Source organism: Acipenser ruthenus, chromosome 21 (assembly GCF_902713425.1).
Source record: "Acipenser ruthenus chromosome 21, fAciRut3.2 maternal haplotype, whole genome shotgun sequence".
In the NCBI taxonomy this organism is placed as follows: domain Eukaryota; kingdom Metazoa; phylum Chordata; class Actinopteri; order Acipenseriformes; family Acipenseridae; genus Acipenser; species Acipenser ruthenus.
The window spans coordinates 26,230,690-26,253,555 of record NC_081209.1 but is presented as its reverse complement, the minus strand read 5'-3'; the positions used below and the strand labels follow the sequence as shown (position 1 = coordinate 26,253,555).

General features: G+C 38.3%; 3 protein-coding genes and 1 non-coding gene across 6 annotated transcripts; 1 reads left to right on the top strand and 3 right to left on the bottom strand.

Moving 5' to 3' along the window:
- Window positions 1-1,280: 1,280 nt before the first annotated feature.
- LOC117427769 (selenoprotein S-like) lies at window positions 1,281-5,150 on the bottom strand. Of its 2 annotated transcripts, none has more exons than XM_034046045.3 (6): window positions 4,954-5,150; window positions 4,307-4,432; window positions 3,625-3,731; window positions 3,412-3,501; window positions 3,248-3,320; window positions 1,281-2,927 (listed from the first exon to the last, which is right to left on the bottom strand). In XM_034046045.3, exons 1-6 carry the CDS (start codon window positions 5,033-5,035, stop codon window positions 2,848-2,850), a joined length of 558 nt encoding a protein of 185 aa, XP_033901936.2. In that variant the 5' UTR covers window positions 5,036-5,150; the 3' UTR covers window positions 1,281-2,847. The 2 variants fall into 2 exon arrangements, with proteins under 2 accessions (XP_033901936.2, XP_033901937.2); XM_034046046.3 differs by having other exon boundaries at window positions 3,248-3,317; window positions 4,954-5,148.
- A 1,262-nt stretch (window positions 5,151-6,412) lies between these two features.
- On the bottom strand, window positions 6,413-10,701 carry LOC117428412 (U2 small nuclear ribonucleoprotein A'-like). The gene is made up of 9 exons (XM_034047396.3): window positions 10,473-10,701; window positions 9,838-9,985; window positions 9,676-9,754; window positions 9,135-9,181; window positions 8,799-8,901; window positions 7,770-7,849; window positions 7,322-7,397; window positions 6,963-7,056; window positions 6,413-6,647 (listed from the first exon to the last, which is right to left on the bottom strand). Exons 1-9 carry the CDS (start codon window positions 10,552-10,554, stop codon window positions 6,586-6,588), a joined length of 771 nt encoding a protein of 256 aa, XP_033903287.1. The 5' UTR covers window positions 10,555-10,701; the 3' UTR covers window positions 6,413-6,585.
- Window positions 10,702-10,822: 121 nt separating this feature from the next.
- On the bottom strand, window positions 10,823-22,334 carry LOC117429734 (selenoprotein S-like). 2 transcript variants are annotated; one of them, XM_058995326.1, is made up of 9 exons: window positions 22,258-22,334; window positions 21,087-21,172; window positions 20,259-20,289; window positions 19,387-19,484; window positions 18,415-18,496; window positions 17,066-17,166; window positions 16,476-16,604; window positions 15,294-15,360; window positions 10,823-12,961 (listed from the first exon to the last, which is right to left on the bottom strand). In XM_058995326.1, exons 2-9 carry the CDS (start codon window positions 21,108-21,110, stop codon window positions 12,882-12,884), a joined length of 612 nt encoding a protein of 203 aa, XP_058851309.1. In that variant the 5' UTR covers window positions 21,111-21,172; window positions 22,258-22,334; the 3' UTR covers window positions 10,823-12,881. The 2 variants fall into 2 exon arrangements, with proteins under 2 accessions (XP_058851309.1, XP_033905452.3); XM_034049561.3 differs by having other exon boundaries at window positions 21,087-21,147; window positions 22,258-22,317.
- Window positions 13,839-14,050, top strand: LOC117428577 (small nucleolar RNA U3). Its single transcript, XR_004548328.3, has one exon. It is a non-coding gene; the product is annotated as a small nucleolar RNA U3 (small nucleolar RNA).
- Window positions 22,335-22,866: the final 532 nt, after the last annotated feature.

Below are 22,866 nucleotides of genomic sequence, written 5' to 3'. Positions count from 1 at the left end.
TCAGAGAGCTCTTTACACAAAAGAAATATAAGAAAAAAAGTATAATGCTAACTAATGACCAAAAGCCTAGATTTAAAAATATTTACTGAGTCAGCATTTCTGTTACTCTAAGGAACAGAATTTCAAAGAAAAAGGGCATTATAACCAAAAGACCTGGTTCCAGCCGACTTCAGACTGAGCCCAGGGGCTGCAAGGAGCCCAGCACCCTGAAACCTCACAGTACGTGCAGAGGCTTAGGGAGGGAGCAGTTCCATGAGCTAAGAAGGTCCATTGTCCACTGCAAGAATAACTCTCATTCAGTATCACTCAAGTGTTTTGTGTGAACCACCAACGACCTATATAATGTGTCAGTGGATTAATATGAATAGAATAAAAAAAAGCAAATTCTAAATAAAATACAATTTACAGGGAGCTATGGGACAGTGTTTTAAGCAGGGGTCTCCAAACCTGGTCCTGGACGGCCGGTGTCCCTCCTGCTTTTTGTTCCAACTGTACTCTATAAATTACTTAGTTGGACCAATTAAGTGATTATTAGAAGCTCAATGGGTCTAATTAATTAATTTAGTGTACAGTTAGAACAAAAACCAGGAGGGACACCAACCCTCCAGGACCAGGGTTAGAGACACCTGTTTTAAGGATACGGTAACACCAACATGGTATTTAAAATATACATGCAATTACCAATGTTGTAAGTTTATTTGCAAACTATGCAGTGAACTTCATTTGTGATAGGCAAATATTGTAGATTAGATATGTAATGTGCAACTGAACAGTAGGTTCTGTGGATAAGCGTGTGGGCTCCCTCTGGTGGTCTTTTGGGAGGCTGCAGCAGAGACAGGAAGTAGGTTGTCATTATTTGTTCTTTTCTTGGGCTGTTATCTTTATGCTATTGGTTCTAGCATAGATGCTGATTTTGCTACTGTATCTTGTTAGCTGTCAGAGTCTGTCTGCATTATACACCTTGGACCAGGTTGTACCTTTTCAAGGCAGCAGTGATAAACCATTATTACAATAAGCATCTGTTCAGTTGCTATACTTGTAGCTTTTGCTTTGCCTCTTTGCTATTTACCACCTTTATCCAAACTAGAAACAAAACACAAACGCTAGCTGGAATGGGTTATGAGATATTAACAGTCGGGTCGGCAACAGATATGCAAATTCATACAAGCTCCCCTGCATGCATAACAATAAGAGCTTCAAGTCATTAAAACATATGGGCTTGCTTTACTGATGCTTCGGGCAGATATGCTTCAAACTATATTAAACACAGTACACTCAAATACAACCACTGCACTTTTTATTAATAAAGAGCTAGTACAAATGGCATTCTTTTACATAATGCAACACAGTCAGCACTAAAATGGCACTAGAATTGTTTATGTACAGTGTTCTAAAGCTTCGTTTAATGAAATGGTTTCTGATTGAAAATAGTAAAGGTTTTCTATAATAAAAATGAACCATACTTTCTAACTCCACATGAATTACGTTGGTATAAACAGGATCATTAAATTCATATGTGACTGGCATTCCATACCAAAGACATTCTTTGAAATTCCGATATGATAAAGTCTCTTAATCCCGGAGACATTCTAATAGAGACGAGTGGACCTCTTACGCCATGCTTCCATTGTAGATTTACCAGCCTTGTTGACAGCCTTGTTGACTGGTAAATCTACAATGGAAGCATGGCGTATAGGCCAGCACTACTAACATTAAATACAGTATTGGACAAATACATGTGCACGCTTTCAAATTGGATATATATATGCTGGTTGAAATCAGAAGCATTTCTGTAAATGTGTTGATCATACTGCGTTTGACTGTATTTGGATAACATTATGGCAACCTAGACCAAGACCTCACACTACATAGATTAGAAGATGTGGAAAGCATGGATCCACACAAGGCAAAATGACCACCCATTAGATATTACAGGGTGCATCACTATGGAAAAAAACAAGAAACACACATGACCTTGTGAACTATATCAGTCCTCCCCGCTGACTGGTTTGCCATTTACAAGGAAGACATCATTGGAAGCGGGCAATCTCAGGAAATCAGCAGTCCTACTCATCGAAGGAATTGATCAAATAAACATCGGAGAGATCAGAACCTGTGTCTCAACAGCGGCAACACATTTAGAAACATTCAGGGCGATTAGAAAGTAAGTTTACCACACCAACACGCCATACCATTGCTGTGGGAAACTTACTTTTTAAACAACCATGTGTTTAAAAAGCAGTAGTCTTAAGTCAAGTGTAAATACATTACTTCTCTTTGGATAAGGTTAGTTTCCCCTTTCCAAAAGTATTTTGCATTAATTGGAAAGAATTTATATGAAGAGGAACCGGTCTCAAATATTGCAAAATGGTAAGAAAATAAAACAATCCGAGTGTGTTGCCGCATGTTTGGGAATTCATTTCTGAATCTCTCATCTGTTTTTGCAGAGACCTCCCATGAACTTAATTCAGTGCAGCTGGCAGGTCACAAGCCTCAAAAGACTTTGTAACAGCGGAAGCTTTGTGCACCTATGAGCTTCTGCAGTCTACAGTGTCATCTGATTTTTGAGCAATTGTGATTTTTGACTAGGGGTGTTAATAATAAACCTTTGAAACCATTTAGGTATTATCAACAAGCCTGTCAAATACAGATGTCAGCCTGTTTGTGTAGAGCAGAAGTATAACATGTATTGGGAGGCTTCTGAAGATGGGTTTAACAATCTAACACCCTTAAATTAGTCTTGAATCGTCTGAGATTAGCCAGCATTAGTCACAGTATATCTGTGTGTGTTCTTGAAGCAGTACGTCAGGGTTCACTGCAGCAGTGCAACGCTGACGTGATTTACCCTCATCCGCCACTAGAGGGACCTCTACGACCGGGTCTATATGAACAAGCTCCTCCACCCTCTCCAGACAGGGGATTAAACCCTGTGAAAATGAGTAACACACAAACAGTAAGCATTCTAATAAAGAACCAGAATTACAGGCAGTTATTACATCTGCATTAAAAGAATATAAGAACATTTTAATTTTAAATGTTGCTAACAAAGTAGGCACTTTTGGTATATGGCTTCCACAGTCCTATCCTGGTACTCAGTTCTTCCAGCCCTCCTTAGTAGCTTTATCCAGTCAAAAACTAGGGCTTCATTAAACAGGCCTCAGTTCATTTCTGTCACAGTGTTAATTTGCTTTTTATATTTTCACAAGCATATCTATACAGACAACTACAGCAATTATTTTATACATACCACTGCGCAGTGGTTTCTTTCCAGACTTGGGTTTTAAGACGGACGTTGAGCTGGACTCCTCTGTGCTTTGCTGCTAAATTAAAAAGAAAAGACGATAGGCTCACAGAACAGGTGTGGCGTTCGACAAATCAAACCATAAGAAAGCGTGCTAGAATATTCCTCACCTGACTTAGTTTTGTATTCCCTTTGTAACTCTTTCCCTCCTGCATGCTTTCCCACATCTCTATCTTCTGCCTTCTCTTTTCCTCTTCAAGCTGAGGATGAACAACAACACACCAGAGATAAACCCTTTATCCAAACGTTTCATACCATCTGTATAAAATGCTGGAGTTTGCAGCCTTCTCATTTAGGGGACAGACGCAACGCTGTGCACTTACTTGCTTTTGTTTTTCTTTGTATTGCTCAGCTTTAGCATCTAATTCCTCCTGCATTCGCCGGCGAGACGTGTCTAATGCTTCTTGACGCCTCACAACTGTAGATGGGTCTAGAAAATATCATTTCTTTATATTATATTACATTATATTAACACCTGCCCAGGATCGACAGATCATTTTGCAACATCTTCGTGATGTCAATTTTTAATCAGCACAATAAAAAGTCACTGCACCTGCTCTAAAACAGAGTTTGTCATTTTTCAATCACATCTAGTGAATTTTATCCAAATATAAGTGATTAGTTTCTTTTGATGCTCAAAAATAAGTGATAAGTTTCCTTTTGATGCTCATTATATAATAGACCAAACCAATTACACAAAGGCCTGGGCGTACAGCTCAGAGATTCTACATCTAACTGAAAAATATTGGATCAAAACTGCTCTGTTTGCTTATTTGATTATTAAAATGGCTTCGGATCCTTTATACATTATTATTTCATCAGCATCTGTAGCCTCCCCCCTCCCCCGAGTAGCTATACCCATAAACAACATAAAACAAAACTAAAAAGAATCATAACCCCAAACTAAACACCTGCAAGATCATTCTTAGTGGATTTCCACCGCTGGCCACCACTATATTACACCATGAAGGTAGGGATATGTCGAGAGAGACTGTATATCAGTACCTGGAACGTCCCTAGGGCCACTGCTCTCCTGACTTCCTCTTCGTTTGCTCAGGTGCTGGATAACCAAGTAAACGGCAACACCGCCGAACAGGATGTACCAGCCATAGTCCGAAACCAGGGCTCCCACTAAAAAGAAACAAAAGCAGTTGATATGCAAAGCCACGGTTTCGACGCCATTTCATTTTAGAATTGTTTTAGCCACCTGTTAGTTTCAATCATGAACGAAGTGTATTCTGAATGTGAGGCGCAGGAATACCACCTGGGTCGCCACAGATATTGAGGCTCGGCTGTTGACTGTTTAACTTAAACTTTTTTTGTTAATTGTTTATTTTTCGGTTTTATTAGAATTTCAACAGCGACACTCCTTAACTGAAACTTTGAACTGCGTGAGATTCTAGAATCTGTTGCGCACTTAAGGTTTAATCACAAACTACCACATCACTCTTATAATTTATATTTTGTATTCCTACGTATCAGTCCTTCCCAGATAAAACCAAATGACTTAACATGATCACCAACTGAGTTTCACCATTGCTGTCGACGGTCACAGGCTTGTAAATACAGAAAAACAGCCTCTATGTTTACGTCTTTGTACTTTCGATACTGGGGGTAGGTAAACCCATTTTGACAGGTTATTTTAAACTCGCCTGTCTGTTGCAGGAACTCAACACCCTGGTGTTCAAGAGTGGGTTTAGTTTTTATTTCTGTCGCATCCTCTTCTGTTTCCATTTTCAGATTGTAAAGTATTAAAAAAACGACAAACAATACAACTGCATTACTGCTCCCCACTAGTTCCGCCACGCCGTGTCTAGTTCCTGTTTGTGTCAGATTACCCAGCCGCTGGGCCAATCACAGCAAGCGCTGACGTGGAAGCACTTGAGCGAGAGACTTGACACAGCCAGGCACCGCCCATCTGTGTTACAGCTTAGTCATTCGTTGCATACAGAAACGCTGTTCTGTACCATAATTTAGTTACATGTTGCAAGAATTATCTAATGCAACATTTCAACAATCATACACATTGATTGCCGAGTACCAAACCAGACAAACAGTAGTTACTTAATAGCCCATATGATTAGTTGTATTCTTAATTAGGTTTCATAAAAAATGTTGTGCTACTCGTAATAACTTCAAACCAATTATACTGTATCTTTCAGACTTTACAGTCGTTTTGTTCTGCCATTTCAATAAACTATATATATATATATATATATATATACACACACACACACCAATTTATAAAACACTATGGGCCATTTATATGGTTTTATATTACATTCATGTTTGAAAGAGAGAATAGTCATTGATCACCTGATACAGTACACAATTATGGATCTCAAAGCAGTATTTCAGGCAGGTCTGGTTTAGCAGGTTAATGGGAACAGTGGAGTACACCTGCAGCCGAAAACGCATTGTAACCCCAAAACCCACGTTTCATAAATATGTATCTCAGCATACAACCAACACACAATTTCAAATTGGATGAAGGTGTCTGCCAAATAATAAAATCCACCCAGACAGGGGCGTAAAGCAAATACTCTTACAGGGTTTAGTCTCTGGGACCTCGTCAATGTTCGGACCTGTTGTGCTAATCAAATAATGTAAATTAAAAACACTGTACACTGACTGTGTAACATTTCCCAGGCAAATCTATACGTATAGCTTAGGCCCCAGTTTAATGGGATTGTCATTCCCACACACTCCGAAAATAATAAAAAGTTAAATTGCCACCTTGTACAACAAGCACAACTTCATTATAGATCCCAGAGGTTTTGAAGAGGTTTTATGTAATTATGAAGAATGCATGAGTAGGGTCTAGTATCAAAAACATGTGTTTTGAGAACACCCTTTTGAACAGACCATTTATCCTTTTTAATTTTTGAATGGCCAACACTTAAACATTTCATTTGAAATAGAATGTTATACACCAGAATTCTGGTGACAATGGTTTTGTGGGTGTCTATATGCTTCCAGGTGTTGACAAGTTTGCTTTCACTTCTAATTGTGGTATGGTTATAATCGTCATATTATATAGCAATGCAGTCCAAAAACAGGATAAATGCTTGGTAATTTAGATTTCTAAAAGGTAAATTCAAAGCACAAGAGTTTAGAAAAAAAAGTTTAATGTACTTAAGTGTTCTCAATCACTTGAAACAGATTCACCCGACAGCCTTAAAACAGAAAATATCTACCCACATTACCAGGATAGCACAGCATTATCTACAGTTGGCCTTCTCCATCAACAAAACACAATAATCATTTAATAAAAAAATTAAAAATTATAATCCATTCATCGGTGTGTCTTCCTCCATTTCCTCCTCTTCAGGTCCATCCTCTGGTCCTAAAACAAAATAAAAGACTTAACACACAGCATTGTAAAGCCTTCACTCTCAAAGACAGCCTTAAGATGTACCTTTCACTGACAAGCAAGAACATGACAATTAAGGTAGCTAATGTCTACTCCTCCCCCCTACTGTTGTCAAATTAAATTTATAGTTAGATCTACTGAACTATAAATGAGGGCAATTTAATGCCGACTGGCTTTGTTTAAAAATACAATCATTAACCAATATAGTATTTTAACCAGAGGTAGGTTTAACCTTTCACTGTACAGCTTGGATGTACAAACCCAAATCACAACACCTGAAGAACTTGCCTGTTTTCCGCTCTCTGCCAGGAATCTGACCGGACTGCAACATGCCCTTTAACCTCTCCACTTCATCTAGAGAAGTGGCATTGGCAATGGCATTCTGTAGAGGCACAATTCAGAAGGAAACAATTGTTACATTTGATTGCAAGCAATTAAGACATCACTTATTTAACACATTACTACACAACAATTTGTAAAGCAACTGGCAGAATGAAGTGGCAACGACAAAGCACTTAAGCGGAGGCTATTTCAATCCCTATTCTCAACCTCAATTTTATTTGTAAGATTTGCAGTGTGTATGCAGCCATGTCATAATTCATACCCTGACTACATATGTATACAAAAGACCCAGTTAAAAACATTACCTTAATTGCTTCAACATCTGCTGGAGAAGGCCCGGTTTTCTTCTTTTCAGCTTGTAGACCGGCTCCCGGGGTGAACCTAAAACACAGCAGAGGCTGAAGAGTCACACACTGTTCCATAACGCAAAGCTTCTCAAAGCCTTGAGCACCAAGCTTTAATGACATCAGTGTAGTATCTCATCTTTGTCAATAAACTGATACAGTAGGGAATTCCTTGAAATCAGCTTCCCTCAGAAACACTGGAGTAGTTTTAGAGCAGATTTAGGCTAATGCCTCCACTGCACACTTCCAGGGGGTGGAAGGATTCCCCCAAAGAGGGTACAGATTCTAAAACAAACAGTGATCCTATAAACCCATCAGATTTAGGAGCGTCTTCCCGAATGGCTCTATACCCATCACCAGAGCCCAGTGTTTCTGAAGGTCAGTGCTAGTTCAAGTACTTTCATCTTACGTTTTTGTTCTCTTGGCAATATCCTTAGCAAGCTGTGCACCCCGTTTGCCTTTGAACATTTTCTCCGCCTCCTGACGCTCCTATGGCGATACATCACATTGTTAATGCAAACAGTTACAACACTGACCATTCAAGGCAGCTCCCTACTACTGCTGCTAGGCAAACTCATCTGAATAAAATGAAGACGCGCAATTTCACTATGTCTGAGGAGATCAAGTAAGAATTGTGGTTCTTTAAGATCTCCACACACTGGACGCGATGCGATTTGTCCTGCGATAAAATGGTACTTTCACTGCGACACTACCTTTCACACCAGTGGTGACAGGCACTCGCAGCGTTATAAGCAACTCTCCTCTGACTATCACCTGGAAAAAAAACCACACTTATGATAGTCCTGTTATACAGCTAATCAAAATGTAGATTATAAAATAGCCAGAATACTTATTTCAGTAAAAGAATCACACACACCAACTATATCCAGTTCCCTAGAAATGGACTGCCAGATGTTCTCCCTCATTGCTGTGTCTATAATTTTGTGTCCTTTATTGTACAGCTCTGGGTATTTTGATACTGCAAGAATGATCTTTTCTTCTGCCATTGTTTACTGAAGACGAGCAAGGGAACCTGTTCCTCATTGGTCAGTTCCCTAGCTGCTACTTGACAAATCGCAAAAATAGACACTAATCCTATTTTTTTCGCATTGCTTCAGTGTTGCCCGTCGCAGGCAGTGTGAACGGCTCGCATCACATACATGTTTTATTTATTTTTTTGTCGTGGTGCTGTGTGTCCTACAACACATTCGCATCACATCCGGTGTGTAGAGGCCTTCATTTCACAAGAAATGCTATCCAAAGATTGCAGCTCAAATCATGCAAAACTCCTTGAATGACTGTGGAACTCCTAAGTAAAAACTACCAGTAATCCACGTTAATTGTACTATACTTATCACAAATGCAGTTTATGATTTAACTACTATATTTCATAAATTCTGCAACATCTAATCTAGAATACCTCGTAACAATTACTTACCTTTAATTTCACTTTCTGAAAGTCAAGCACTCTGATTTGTGGGACCTTGTTGATCACATACAGTCTGTAATGCTTCTTGTTTGTCACAGGGTTCCTTAAGAGACTGCAGATACATTTTATTTAAGCACCAGCACACAGTAGCAGTTTTGTACACAATTAACATTTGTCAAACAGCTAATTGCATTGAAAATATTGCAATACCTAGTAATTTATTTAGGTAGTGTTATGGCACAAGATATACAATCCCTATTTATCTTAAGAAATGTGTAATATCCAGTATGTAACAAATATAATGCACAATTGATATAATATTGAGGTAACAAGGATACATGATACCTGAGCAAGGTCAAGGTCTTTATAGATGCAAGAGAATCCAAATCACCCTGTAAAATGTAAACACATTAGTTCAAACATGCTTGGATATTTTATAAAAAAAAACAAAAAACAGGTTTAGTTTGTTACTGTATTGCAGTTCCTTAAACAATTCTAATTTCACATTCATTTTTAATCAATTCCAACACATCATTGATCAAAATCACAACTCGTAGTATTCTGTTCAGATGAGCTTCTCACAGTGGCAACACATTACTTCAATTGAAGTCACTGTTAGTCAATTAAATTGGCTTCAAATGAATGCAGTTGAACAATCACAACAACAAATGACTAACAGAAATTCCAATTCAGTCAAAGGGAATTGGGAACTGACTTAAATAGAATATAACAGGAATTGACCCCAACCCTGGTTTCTTTGTTGACCGGTTAAAATAATATTTCACGCTACTTTTAATAGCTGTTGGGCAATGCAAAACAATGACACACGCATTAAGCAATGTATACTACCACACACGATTTAGCACATGGTTCTGTGGTAACTTACCAGTTCTTGAATGCTGTTGTTTGTTAAAACCAATTCTCTCAAGTCTGGCAGAGACTGTTCAATACCTTCCCCTATGCGGCTAAAAAAGAAAAAAAAATCAAAACCAGCTGCAAATGGAGAAAGCATCTGTGAGAAGTAGCGGTTCGTGCTGTGTATACTCACCACACTCGGTTGTTGCTCACCAGCAAGGTTTTCAGTCGTTTCAACAAGGGAAAGCCATCGAGTTTCCGGATTTCGTTGTCGGAAAAATCAATGGTATCAAACTGGTCCAAAGTGGCACCCAGATTTTCAATAACAGGAATCTTATAGCCTGCAGAAGGGAATAGAACAGGCAGAGGTTTGTTATGGGTCATAATTTAGAGTCCCACGAAGCAAAATGACACACACACACATTAATTTAGCAATACATATTACCACAGTCACATCATTAAGCACATGGTTCTGTGGATAGCTTACCGGTTCTTGAATGCTGTTGTTTTTAAAACCAATTCTCTCAAATCTGGCAGAGACTGTTCAACACCTTCCCCTATGCAGCTGCATTAATATTGTTTAATACATCACTACATAAACTGCATTAAATGCGTGTGCGAGAACCGTTTACTTCTGATAAAAATGCTACTCAATTCAATTGAGATTTTAAAACGAAAAGGATTGTTTTTGCCATTAATTCTATAAATAACATTAATATTATTAAAATACATCACTGAAACACCCCCGTTAACACTGTGGTTTATACTAACTCTAACACAGGCCTAATTCAATGGCGCTCAGGCGCTATATTTGATTTCACTACGCACCTCTGAGATCCAGCTCTCGGTCTCGCACCGGGTTTGTATACTGAGCCGCCTGCTCAATAAGCTCCGCTGATAACTTCACCATGGTGATAAAAAAAAAGAGTCTAAAAGGTACAATATGACTTTTCTATTAATATTTTATTGTTCAGTTTAAACCTTCTTGCGGCTCACACGCTACCGCCTGGAACCATATTTATTATTACCCAGGATGCACCAGAGGCTGGGTTCTCTAAACAGGTTAGAACTGAGAGGGGTGTTCTGGACGATACTATTACCTCGTGTAAAAACAGGGAAGGTTGGGCTTTTTCGGAGTCTTTCGTTTGGTGCGTAACGCCATCTGGTGGATTTTGTAATAATGAAAAAAAATCCTATCTATATAATGATACTATTAAGCGGGTTTGCCTGTAATGAATGTGTTAGTAATAAAAAAAAATGTGCAATTGGTTTAGATGCATACAGTTTATTGTCCAGTAAATAACATGTACAATAAAGTATAGAGCTACCCTATGACTCCATATACACTAGGACAGCGGGACAGTTCAGGCGTTTCAACTCACGTCGCAGTGCATTCTGGTAAGCGTAGTCCTGCTGTGAAAGGATCCTGAGAAAAGTGAAACGTACCAGAATGCACTGCGATGCGAGCTGAAACGCCTGAATTGTACGAAACAGTGTACATGGAGTCATATGCTAACCAGCCCTAATACAGTAACACAAAATTAGCAACATACTTTTTAATTATTGTATCCCACTACAGACTTTAGTGGTTTATTTTCTTTTAAACAATGTTAAATATAACTTCATAGATTTGTACAATAAATGAATGAATATGTATAACATTGATTCCTATTTATGTATTACTGTACTTTAGTAGTTATTAGGTAGGTGTAACTTACAGATTATTATGTAAAAGAAGTGTTATTAGAAGTTGTGCTTATTGAATGATAAGCAAATCATAATTTGGATAGATATAGTCTGCAATATAAAATCTGGCATATTCCTGATATTTAAAACCAGTAAACATAATACAAAGAATAAAATATTGTGTTTGTCTGAACAAGGCACCGTCTAATTCATTTAGTTTCAACCACTCTCATGGGAGCTACCCTTTACAAGAATGATGTCATTAAAGCTTTCAATCTGTGAATTCAACACCCAGCTGAAAGATACGCAACCTCCATACTGCACATCTGTCTGTGTGTTTATAAAGATACTCAACCTCCATACTGCACATCTGTCTGTGTGTTTATAAAGATATGCAACTCCCATACTGCACATCTGTCTGTGTGTTTATAAAGATACTCAACCTCCATACTGCACATCTGTCTGTGTGTTTATAAAGATACTCAACCTCCATACTGCACATCTGTCTGTGTGTTTATAAAGATACTCAACCTCCATACTGCACATCTGTCTGTGTGTTTATAAAGATACTCAACCTCCATACTGCACATCTGTCTGTGTGTTTATAAAGATACTCAACCTCCATACTGCACATCTGTCTGTGTGTTTATAAAGATACTCAACCTCCATACTGCACATCTGTCTGTGTGTTTATAAAGATACTCAACCTCCATACTGCACATCTGTCTGTGTGTTTATAAAGATACTCAACCTCCATACTGCACATCTGTCTGTGTGTTTATAAAGATACTCAACCTCCATACTGCACATCTGTCTGTGTGTTTATAAAGCACGCTCTGCCCTACAACCAAACGAGTCTGTTGAGCAAAGCTGAGCATTCTTCCACTGTTACATTGAAACGTCATGAACTCTTCAGGCTCAAAGCGTTTTCTTTTCCAATGGTTACACAAATGAAAGCTTCCGGGCTGTAACCATGTAATACATTCTATCAAAATGGCATGGAATGAAAATGCAGCTCCATTGCAATGCTCCCGCTCAATGGGGACGCACTTTGAGGGCGTGTGTATTACTGTCTTCTGCATGTTGAAATCAGTACTGTATTCATTTAGCTTACTAAACTTAACATAGCATAAAGTGTTGCTTTGGCATTGTGTGAAACATTAAATATTGTAGCGGATCCCTCAATTTCCCTTTTCAAAGCCCTTTCATAAACTTGTTTGGGGGAATCTAAATGAATCTACAGTGCACTGCACCTCTCCCCCTATGAGCAAGCATTATAAACACAGATCACAAAACAGAAGTGAAAATGTAAACACTAGGGGGCACCACACAATTCTTCACATAAAGAAAATCTTTAGAACCTCAACATGTTAGTTTCTCATTCGTTGTGAAGCACGCTGATTTGGAGGGGTGGGCTCTCTCCTTCTTAACTCCGCTGGTTGTCCCTTCTTGAGTATATCTGTTATAGCTGTCATACATAATTCAAAGTTTGATAAGCTTAAAGATATGAGACGATGCCTTCATTAATCCACGCTGACAGGACTCTTAACCTCACCCCCCTCTGGACGGGTTGCTGCGTGTCGATCTGTACGAGTAGTTACTTCCACCTTCTCCAGTCAGGGGGTTGTAGTCTGTGAAAATCACACACAGTTACGGCAACTTTGGTCTTTGTGTCAAACGCGCCCTTACCCACTGAGTACCACATACAGTTTTCTTTGAAAAAAGCAGAACACAAGCTGTTAAACGTGATACATTCTAAATCAATATTTCTTTACAAAACACAAATGTAAATCCTTCGTTTTGGCTACAAACTGTTTTGAGGACAGTCAAGTTAAACGTGCCCGGAATCAGAGCAGTGAAATTTCACACCGGCTATGAAGCTCAACACATAGAACATGGAGCTTTATTATCATCACTGTGGGGAGGAAAACTCCAAGAAATGTATCACTTTTAGGCGTCAGTTTCATATTGTACAGTGAGGCATCATAAAAGCATCTGAAGCAGAATTAAGAGTTACATTTACACTTAGCAAAATGACAGTGAGTTATCATAGCAGTATAGTTGAAGAGAACATTAAAATAACAGGGATATACCAGTTAAAAATGCGCCAAATGACAAAGTAGCCTGTCCTCAGATTAGGACAATGGCACTTTATGGGTTAAGAAACACATTTTTAGTAAAACCCTTGAAATCACCAGCGTCTTCCTCCTCCTCAATACTATGCAGGTGGGCGGGGACTGAAACCTCCCCCGGCTAGCTAGATAGGTGATTGGTTGTTAATTTAAATTATTCAAATAGAGATGCACACTGGGTATTATTTAACTTATTTTTTTTGTTTCGTTTTTTGCATTATTCTTTTATTGAGTAGTTATTTAATTGTGTGTATTTTGTGTTTGAAACGCATAGGCAATTATTTAACATTACTATAAACAAGTGGCGTTAATTACACACCGTCACTAGAGTGATACATGCCGGGAGTAGGGAAGTTGCTTTACCCGTTTGTTTTTTAAGACTATACTTTCAGGGATCATTTCTATAGTTTGTTACTAGTGAAATGCGTTTCTAAAGTGTCTGGTCTCGTTAACCATGTTGAGGAGTCACAGTGTTCTCTTCTGAGCGCGAAGCGGGTCTTGAATGCTGCTTTACTGTAGCTGTTCCTGATCATTGATGACCGTTCTGCCCTCTTTCGAGGTGGCGGAAGAGAACACATTCTGAGTGGTTAGTTTTAAAGTTAATAAAAAATAGAGTTGTTAAAGAGGAAACCTGAAGTCATTATAGGTATGTGAGGGGTTATTTGACTTAATCAGTATTAGCTGTTAATTATTATGATCCCCATTTGATGACAGGCAACTTCAGTGTTTTGTAGTATGATAAAAATGATAAGTTTCTTGGTGTTTCCCTACCCAAAGTGATGATAAAAGTCATTTTTGTATATGATGAGCTGGTCTGATTACAGGCTAATATGACTGTCCTCAAAATAGGAAGCTGGGGATAAACATGCCTGTCATTTTACACTTTAAAACATTGAAAACTTTTAGAATGGTAGCATATTGAATTACAGTGTGTCAGATGACATAAATACAGCTTGTGTTCTGATTTATTCAAAGAAAAACTAATTAGGAACTTAAGGGGTTAATGAAACTAGCACATGTTACACACTTTGAAGTCTGCTATGTTTCAAATTCAACATTAACACACAGCTGTTGGCACTTTAAAACAATGGTGGTTAGGACAATGCATACCTACTTCCAATAAAATCACTTCCATGTGTTTCATGAAAATCACACTGGATTCAATTATTACATCTGCTTTCAAATTAAATACTGAAGAAGATCAGCTCCACACATGCCAATGTTAATAGTGTGCTACACTTTTAAAACATCTAGTATGATGGTAGTTGTGCCCCACAGTGGTAGAAGCTGCATTATTGTGCCGTTGTGAGGGTAAACAATGACCTGTATCCATTGAGGACCAAATACATTTTTCTTTGAAAAAAATCAAACACAAGGTGTGTTTATGTAATCTGATACGTTACATCTAGACTGAACTATTACAGTTAACAAAATTAGAGTAAGTTCTAACAATAGAGTTGAAGAGAACGTTTAAATACCAGGTAGGTGCCAGTTAAAAACGCTCCAAAAATTACAAAGTAGCCTGTCCTCAAATGAGGACAATGGCACTTAATGGGTAAATTATTGCACCAATAAAATCCTTATTAGTTCATCAGTTCGAGGATACTGAACTGTATTCAATAAGAAGTTTTGTTCAGTAAAAAAAAAAGACATTAAGCTTGGCTGCCACTATTAGAACATACTAAACCCTTTTAAGTTTTATGAAACTGGCCCACAGAATACCAGACTTAAGATACCCTTATTGTTTCAAAGAGAATACTTGCCATGTATAATGCACTGTGTGTCCCACCAATTATGTGCTGCAGTGTGTTTGATCATTAAAAGCCCTTACCATTCTGCCGCAGTGGCTTCTTGTCTCGCCTGCGCTTCACAGCTGTGGTGGGCTCCCTTGTTTCTGGCTATTGACACAGGAAAGACATTTCTATACAGCTGATTGAATGGTAAGCATGACCTATTTCCCTTAATTGTGGATTCAAAAGGTCTTTAGGATAGATAATTAACATTCTTCAACATACCCCAGTTTGCAATTGAATATATGTAAAGGTGTAGTTGAAAACGTTTATTTAACAAATAGCTTTTTTTATCTTAGTTTTCCAATTTTACTATAAAAACAGCATTTTCTTTTTGTCTTTTTTAATTTCAGTTTTTAATGTTTTTTAATTAGACTATTTGAAATTGTTCTATTTCTATTTTGTTCTTTTTATCTTAGTTTTTCCAACTTCATAATTAAACTGTATTTTTTTGTCTTTTTTAATTCCAATTATATGTATTTATTATTTTACACTCTTTTAATTGTTCTATTTTTACAAACTAGCTTTTTTTTATCTTAGTTCTTGTACAATTAAAACCAAATCTCTTTTAAAATTTCTGTTTAATTACACTTGGCATTAGATTGTTTTTAATGTAATGGTTAATTGTTAATTTTGTGCATGTATGTGTGAGAAGAGCTTTGAGATCTTTATGATAAAGGCTCTGTACAAATGTGAATTGCATTGCATTGTACTGTACTAAAGTTTAACATGTATTTTACTAGCTTTGATTAGCTTCACCATATTTCTCAAAATATCCCTGAAGGTACAACTCTATAGAGAAGCCTGCTGTTCATGCTGGGCTCCCAGTGTCCTCTTTACTGGACAGTTTAGCGTTCAGAGGAAACTCATGCACCTGTCCCTCAGTTCAGTCAAGCATCGTCATGTGGAACCCTCTCAATCCAGCAAGGAAACATGATTGTCCATATTTATAGCAATATAAAGACGTAGATATAATAGTACTGACCACAATAAAACAGAGCAAGATATCTGGGATGCTAAGGCTCATCAATCCTGCTGTATAATGGATATTAGGGATAATACTCAATCACTCATGGGTGTAAAGGGTTTCAGCTGAAGCCCTTTATCCTGCCTCAATGAGACGGTAGCACACTTTCCTCTCTCTATTCAAACAGTACTGACCAAGACCCTGGTCCGATATCAATCGTGTAGTTTTCTCGTGTTTAGTGTGGATTAAAACCTACCTGGGTTACTTTTGTGTGACCCTGATAGCTCGTTCCTTCTTGCATCGATTCCCACTTTTTGATTTTCTGCTTTCTCTTTTCCTCTTCAATCAGCTTTTCCTTCTCCTGCTTCTCCCTCTCTTCCTCCAGCTAACAAAGCACATTTCACCAGTCAATTTTAGAGAACAGTGGTTAATATTTTTTTTTCTTTTAGTTTCCTGCCAATCTTTTTTTTTATGAATATGAAGTAAACATGTATTAAGAACATTAAGGTTCACACATTAATGAGTTCTGTCACAGCAATTTAATATGAAAAAATATATGGAAACAAAACAGCCTGGAAACAATCTTGGCTCTTGCCAACAGGCACCCATGTGTAATGTGGAATTAGAGCATGAAAACAAAGTTCACATTTTAACCGTTTGCATTTTTTTAAAAACTGAAACAGATATTGCAACAGGAAGACAAGGGGAATGGAGTTTTGTCTTACAGAGAAACGGAACGTATTCACATTGACATACAAAACACTGACGTTAGAAATGGTTCTTCCTTACAAACCCTTATTGTTTTTAACAAACTCAAGTCATGAAATGAAAAACACACAAACTCACCAGTTTGGCTTTGTATTGTTCTGCATCTGTATTCATTTGGTCTTGCATCCTCAGCCAAGCTGCTCTTCTGGCATCATTCTGATCTCTATTCAAACCGGGATCTAAAACATGACAAAAGAACATACCCTTTTAAGATAAAACAGATATCTAGGATGGAAAGCACTCATGCTCTATTAGGGATATTAGGGACTCTCTCATGGGTGGATAGGCATCAGTCACGCAGCTGAAGCCAGTTTATCCTGCCACAAGGAGACAGTAGCACACATTCCTTTCCCTATTCATTTTTCTGTGTTATAATTGACTCTGCATACAGTATTTTTTAGCTATGTACAGCACCTAACAAGGGATACTGTAACACAGGAACTGATGAAGGCACTAGTTGAAATGTTTGTCTACTTGACGTAGTTTCTTAAAATGTCTACTTTATAATAAGCTTCTACTTTTTGGAAGAGTTTGGAATTTAAAAAAAAAATCCCTTGAGTCAAAAGCAGTATCAAGCCAAGCAATGCCATGTACATGATACTGTTGTCATGGTAATTAAGAAAAGGTTGTGTTTAAACCACCCTAATGGGGCCGCCCACATGTACACAAGCGCTGGTCAATGTTATTCTTCACAAGTGCAAGTAGATGTTATTTTGCTTTACAGACAGGCCCTGTGCTGTGTAGCGTGCTTTAAAATAAGTCATCCGACTGCTCGTTCACTGATAAGGTAAGAGAATTAAAAAGCCCTGATTAGTATTCACGTGCTGTGCAGGATTGTTGCAGAAATGTCAGATAACCTCTTGTTGCTCTGAATGTGTGCGACTTGCAAGCAGGATTTGAGTTGCTTTCTCCAAAATGAAAAACATTCTGAAATTCCCGTGGGGTTGTATCAAATCTTTTGCAGGATTGGAACCCGTGTCGGCCCATTCAAGCTTTTCATAGACAATCTGTTTCTACAGGGTTGACTTGATAAGATTTCCATTTGGAAATCAATTTCCTTTGATGTTATTTTAAGGAGCCTCCTCTTTGTCTCCGGAATCTTAATATAATTCCATTTCTTTTTAAAGCACTCTGCTTCTTGGAATCTGCATCTCCTTTATCTTTACAAAACTTAATATGATACCAAAAAAAAAAAAATGACCAGCTGGTTTTCCAATTGTCGTACAGCTTCAGACAATACACAATCCTTTCAGTACCTCCCTCTGCAAATTCAATCCATTTTTAATTTTATTTTATTGAAATCTTAATTCAATGAAAACCCTTTGTTTCCTCGCTCACCCCCAGAAAGAAAGAAGGAAACAGACATGCATGATTTTTTTTTCTCCCCCTTTGCAGGGGCTTTCAATTCATTTCAGTGTGTTGCTTACCACTCTCTCTTTTAGGTGGTATATTGTGTTTGACATGAGGATCTACTGAAGGGCTGGAAGGGTTGACTGCACCTGTCCTGGGCTGAAGAACAGAAAAAAAAGACTAAAGACACCTTCATCATTATAAAACCAAGTTTAACAATACCTTATTATTATTATGCTTGTATTATTTTAATGATCGTTCTAAGATGGAGGCACAGCGTTCCTAGATGTAGTATGAAATGTAGTGTGGGATGATTAACCTCTTTAACCCAGGATCTCTCCTTCTGCTCCAGCAGGAGCCGACTTCAATTGAGGTGAACCAAGGCTGGGTGATGGAGAACAGGAAGGGAGATACAGTTGCAAAGGAGGCAGTGAGGAGGCAGGAGAAAAAGACTTGCACAACATTTAGTGTAAGGTGGGTTTGGTCTAGATAATATTGAATATCCAATTGGTTTAGCATAGCGAGCTGAGTCTCACCTAGAATTACAGCAAGCCTCCAATAATTAGCTAGACTCTACCCATTACAGTTTGAGCAGATTGTGTATTAACAGATTAAGGTTCTAACAAAGACAAGGTGTCCCATAATATCATATATTATGTTGATTAGGATGTTAAATCAGGCACCCACATCCTGTGGACTATCTGAACTACACATCCTCTTTTCTTAAAGACATTTCACACCATAAAGAAATAGAGACACAACCAATGTTATCAATTCCACCTGTTTAATGTCTGATTTATGGGACACACGCACACTGTTGATTAACAAATCACACTCGTCTGTCATCTGGCAAGGAAAACAAAGCCCAAGAGAAAAGTGTCAAACCGATTTTCTTTTTTCTCATTATCTCAGCTCCCACTAATTAGCAAGCAGTAACAGGAAATAATTGGTGTGATCAGCTGGTAAAATAAATGATACATCAATGGTCTCAGAAAGTAAGAAAAAACAGGAGCGCATATGTGATGGTTAATGGCCTGCAGTTTGCTTACTTGTTCTACTGTGTGTTGTCTGGCCAGAGCGTTGTGCTGTTCTTGCATCCTCAGTCGAGCTGCCCTCATCCGTTCAGCATGACTCTGGTTCAAAAGTGCTTAAAGGGAACAGGGGATTTCACTATGTGACTATGTGATCAGTGGTGCAGTGCTAAATCTGAAAGTACCGGAACACCACTCAAATATTTCATTATCATTATACAAACTCGCATGTTATTTGTATGCTGAACTGCTAGTAACACGTATCATAGGTAATGCATTTATCTAATTTCTACAAGTATTTCCACAAAGTGTCTTTCTCCATCTTTTCAGAATGCTTTACTGTCTGTGTGTCATTACAATAAACAAAAGGAAGCTGAAGTTGGAAATGTATTTTTTAGTATCATTCTTGAGTCCCAAGCACTGTAGAACAAACACATGAGTTGTAGACAGTATGAGAGACGGATACAGAAATCTGGTCTGGATAAAGACCAGACGTGTTCTTCGTGTTAAACGCATTCTGCTGTGTTTCGCAAGCAAGGCAAGGAAAAAAGAAATCATTATATCATATTCTTATTATAAACCCATCTGTACTGTACCTGGTGACTTCTCTGCAAGGAGCTATCAGGTTCCCTGTTGCAGGAACATGACATGGGTGCAATTTGAATAAAGCTGACAGTTTACTTCTAAGCCTCAGTGCAACTTGTCCCTAGGGTTTGCTGCTGCTACTGCTGTTGTATATGTTGTCATCGCACTTCGGACTGGCTTTCACTTCCCACTCCAGTCAGTCATGCACAAAAACCATGTGCTATCTGTTTACCAGACGCTGTGGAGCGGGGTATTTCATCCAAAAGGAAAGCTTTGATAACACTGAAGTAATGACAGCTACTTACCAGGATCTTCAAAAGTTGAACTGGACTCCAGCTGTTATGGACAAAATAATAATAATAATAATAATAATAATAATAATAATAATAATAATAATAATAATTGAGATACAATGTGCAAACTGCAAACTGTTCAAACAGACATAGGCACATTGATAGAGCAACCTGGTATGGGTGTTAACTAATGCATTATTCAGATTCTTTAGAGTGACTTTGTATCACTTTCTGTTTCAGTCATCACACCACAATAAGCACTACTGTGGCCTGAATAGAGCACTCAGGCTCATGACTAACCTCCAAAAACATCTGGTACACTCGAGTGTGTCCGTTAACCTGTCCCCCTGCAACACTGCCTCTCATGGATGTAACAGAGATATCAATATACCAGAACAACATAAATTTGGGAATGAGAAAAGGTCATTTGTCCCATCAAGGTCCATCTCTCATTACCTCACCATTCTCCCCTACTGGGGGAATCTCATTTAAAAGCACAGAATCTGGTCTTTTTTAATGTTCCCAGTGTTTTAGATCCCACTACGTCACCTGGTAGGCTATTCCATGCATTTATAACTGTGCAAAAAAGTGCTTCCTACCTTCTGTTCTAAACTTGCTTTTACTCAGCTTCCATTTATACCCTCTTGTTCTTCTCTGTGCTAAATTTGAGGTAGTGTCGAGTTAACTTTATCCAAAGCATTTATGACTGTATAGATTTCAATCAGGTCCCCTCTTTCCCCTTCTTTTTTCTAGGCTGAAGAGATTTAATTGTTAATTTAGAACAAGAAATGGTATTTCTTGCATTCACTAATGAAACGAAAAACAACAGGTACACCTTACTTGTTTTTCTTCTGTGGAACTCATTTCTGCAGTTTGCTAGCAGGGGGGTCTCTGTGGTTTCCTGTTGATTCAGGGCAAAATGTGTCCTTAAAAGAAAATAATAAAAGAAACCCCAATGTAATTCATTCTACAGCCTACTGCAGCATTCTTCACACTTCAGTAAACAGATTCTGGCTACTTCACAGTGCAGTCTGTCAAAGACACTGTTACACCTCCTGGAATACAATGAAGGCAGCTGATAATAGGCATTCCGGTAAGTGTAGTCTCTCTGTGAAAGATACGTGAGACAGGTAAACCGTACCGTTGCGATGTGAGTTGAAAAGCCTGCACTGCCCCAAACTGTCCTAGTGGACACAGAGTCATATGGCAACCCTAGAACACCAGCATATCTGAAGGAGTGACATGAGCAGTCAGCCACGCTTTATCAGCACAGCTCAGAGACAGAAAGGCAGTGAACAACAGACTAAAATCCACACTTAAATCAACTTGATGTGCAGAGTGTGGGCATATGGCAAGAACTGGATCCTGTCAGTCTGGGTTTCATTTCCAGCTCTGACTCACTGTTGTGTGATCAGCTGACCCTCTTGGGCATCATCATCCACAATAACCAGTCAGAGAGGTTGATGGTACCAAGTCCCAGATCTGGGTGTGTTTGGTTCCTCATATGGTTTTATTTACATCAGTGTACCAGTAAATGACTTAAACTAAATGAAAAACTATATTTTAGTTAAAAAAAGGGGAATATGCTTACAAACCAAACATTAATAATAATGCCTGCCAGATTTACAGGTTTTGAATTCGCTGTCTAAAAAATCTCAGTAGGGGCCTCATGGCTATGCTTTGATCTTCCAGTTTCTACCCCTAGTTACTGCTTCTTAACCATCATTTGAAGGCTGCATCAATCAAGTGATTTAATGAAGTCTATGCTAACCGCATGCATCAGATTTGCTTACACTTCTGCATGAGATTCTGCTCTGTTGAAATGGAATTGTTCAGCAGGACTAACCCTGCCTTGTCACTTCCTTACTGTGTTTTCATTGCTATGTACTTGTCGATTAGCCAACCATTTTTACCCCCAGACGTTCCCACTAAAGTATATCCCTGAAACGGACTCTCTAATGAAGGCAATGCAAATTCAGTGGTGTAATAATATACAGATTTGTGATCTTACCTTCTTCTTACAAGCAGCCTCGCTTTTACTTTCACTCTGATGTTTGTGTGCAGGGCGGCTGTTACAGCTGGCATTGGTCTTAAAGATACAGCATCACATTTAGCAGGGATCATACACTTCCTAAACCCATCCGAAAATCACCCAGTTAGACTGGATTTAAAAAGATACTGACACAGTACACGCTTATTGATCTTCAAAATACACAGAAAATCCAGGTCACCCTTTATTTTAAGGCACTGTTTCTGTTTATTAACTGTGAATAACTTGCCTACTAACATGTTTACAAATGTTAATGGATGGTTAATAATGAATATGTTAACTTATTTATATACTATTAACAAGTACTAAACCCATTACACCGATGTGATTCACTGGAGGGATGAGCGGGAAACTACCATACAGGTAAGCTAGTTGTGAACAAGGAAGTGATCCAGACTGACATTCAGAATGGCTCTCAACCTGATACACTAGAAGAACAGCTGAGAGGAGTCCAGCAGCCAGGCTTCCAGACGAGCGCACACTGCAAGGCATTCATCAAGCTGGCTTAAAACACCAATCAATGGGAGCCAACAACACTGTGTGGGGATCTGAACACAACATGGACTCATG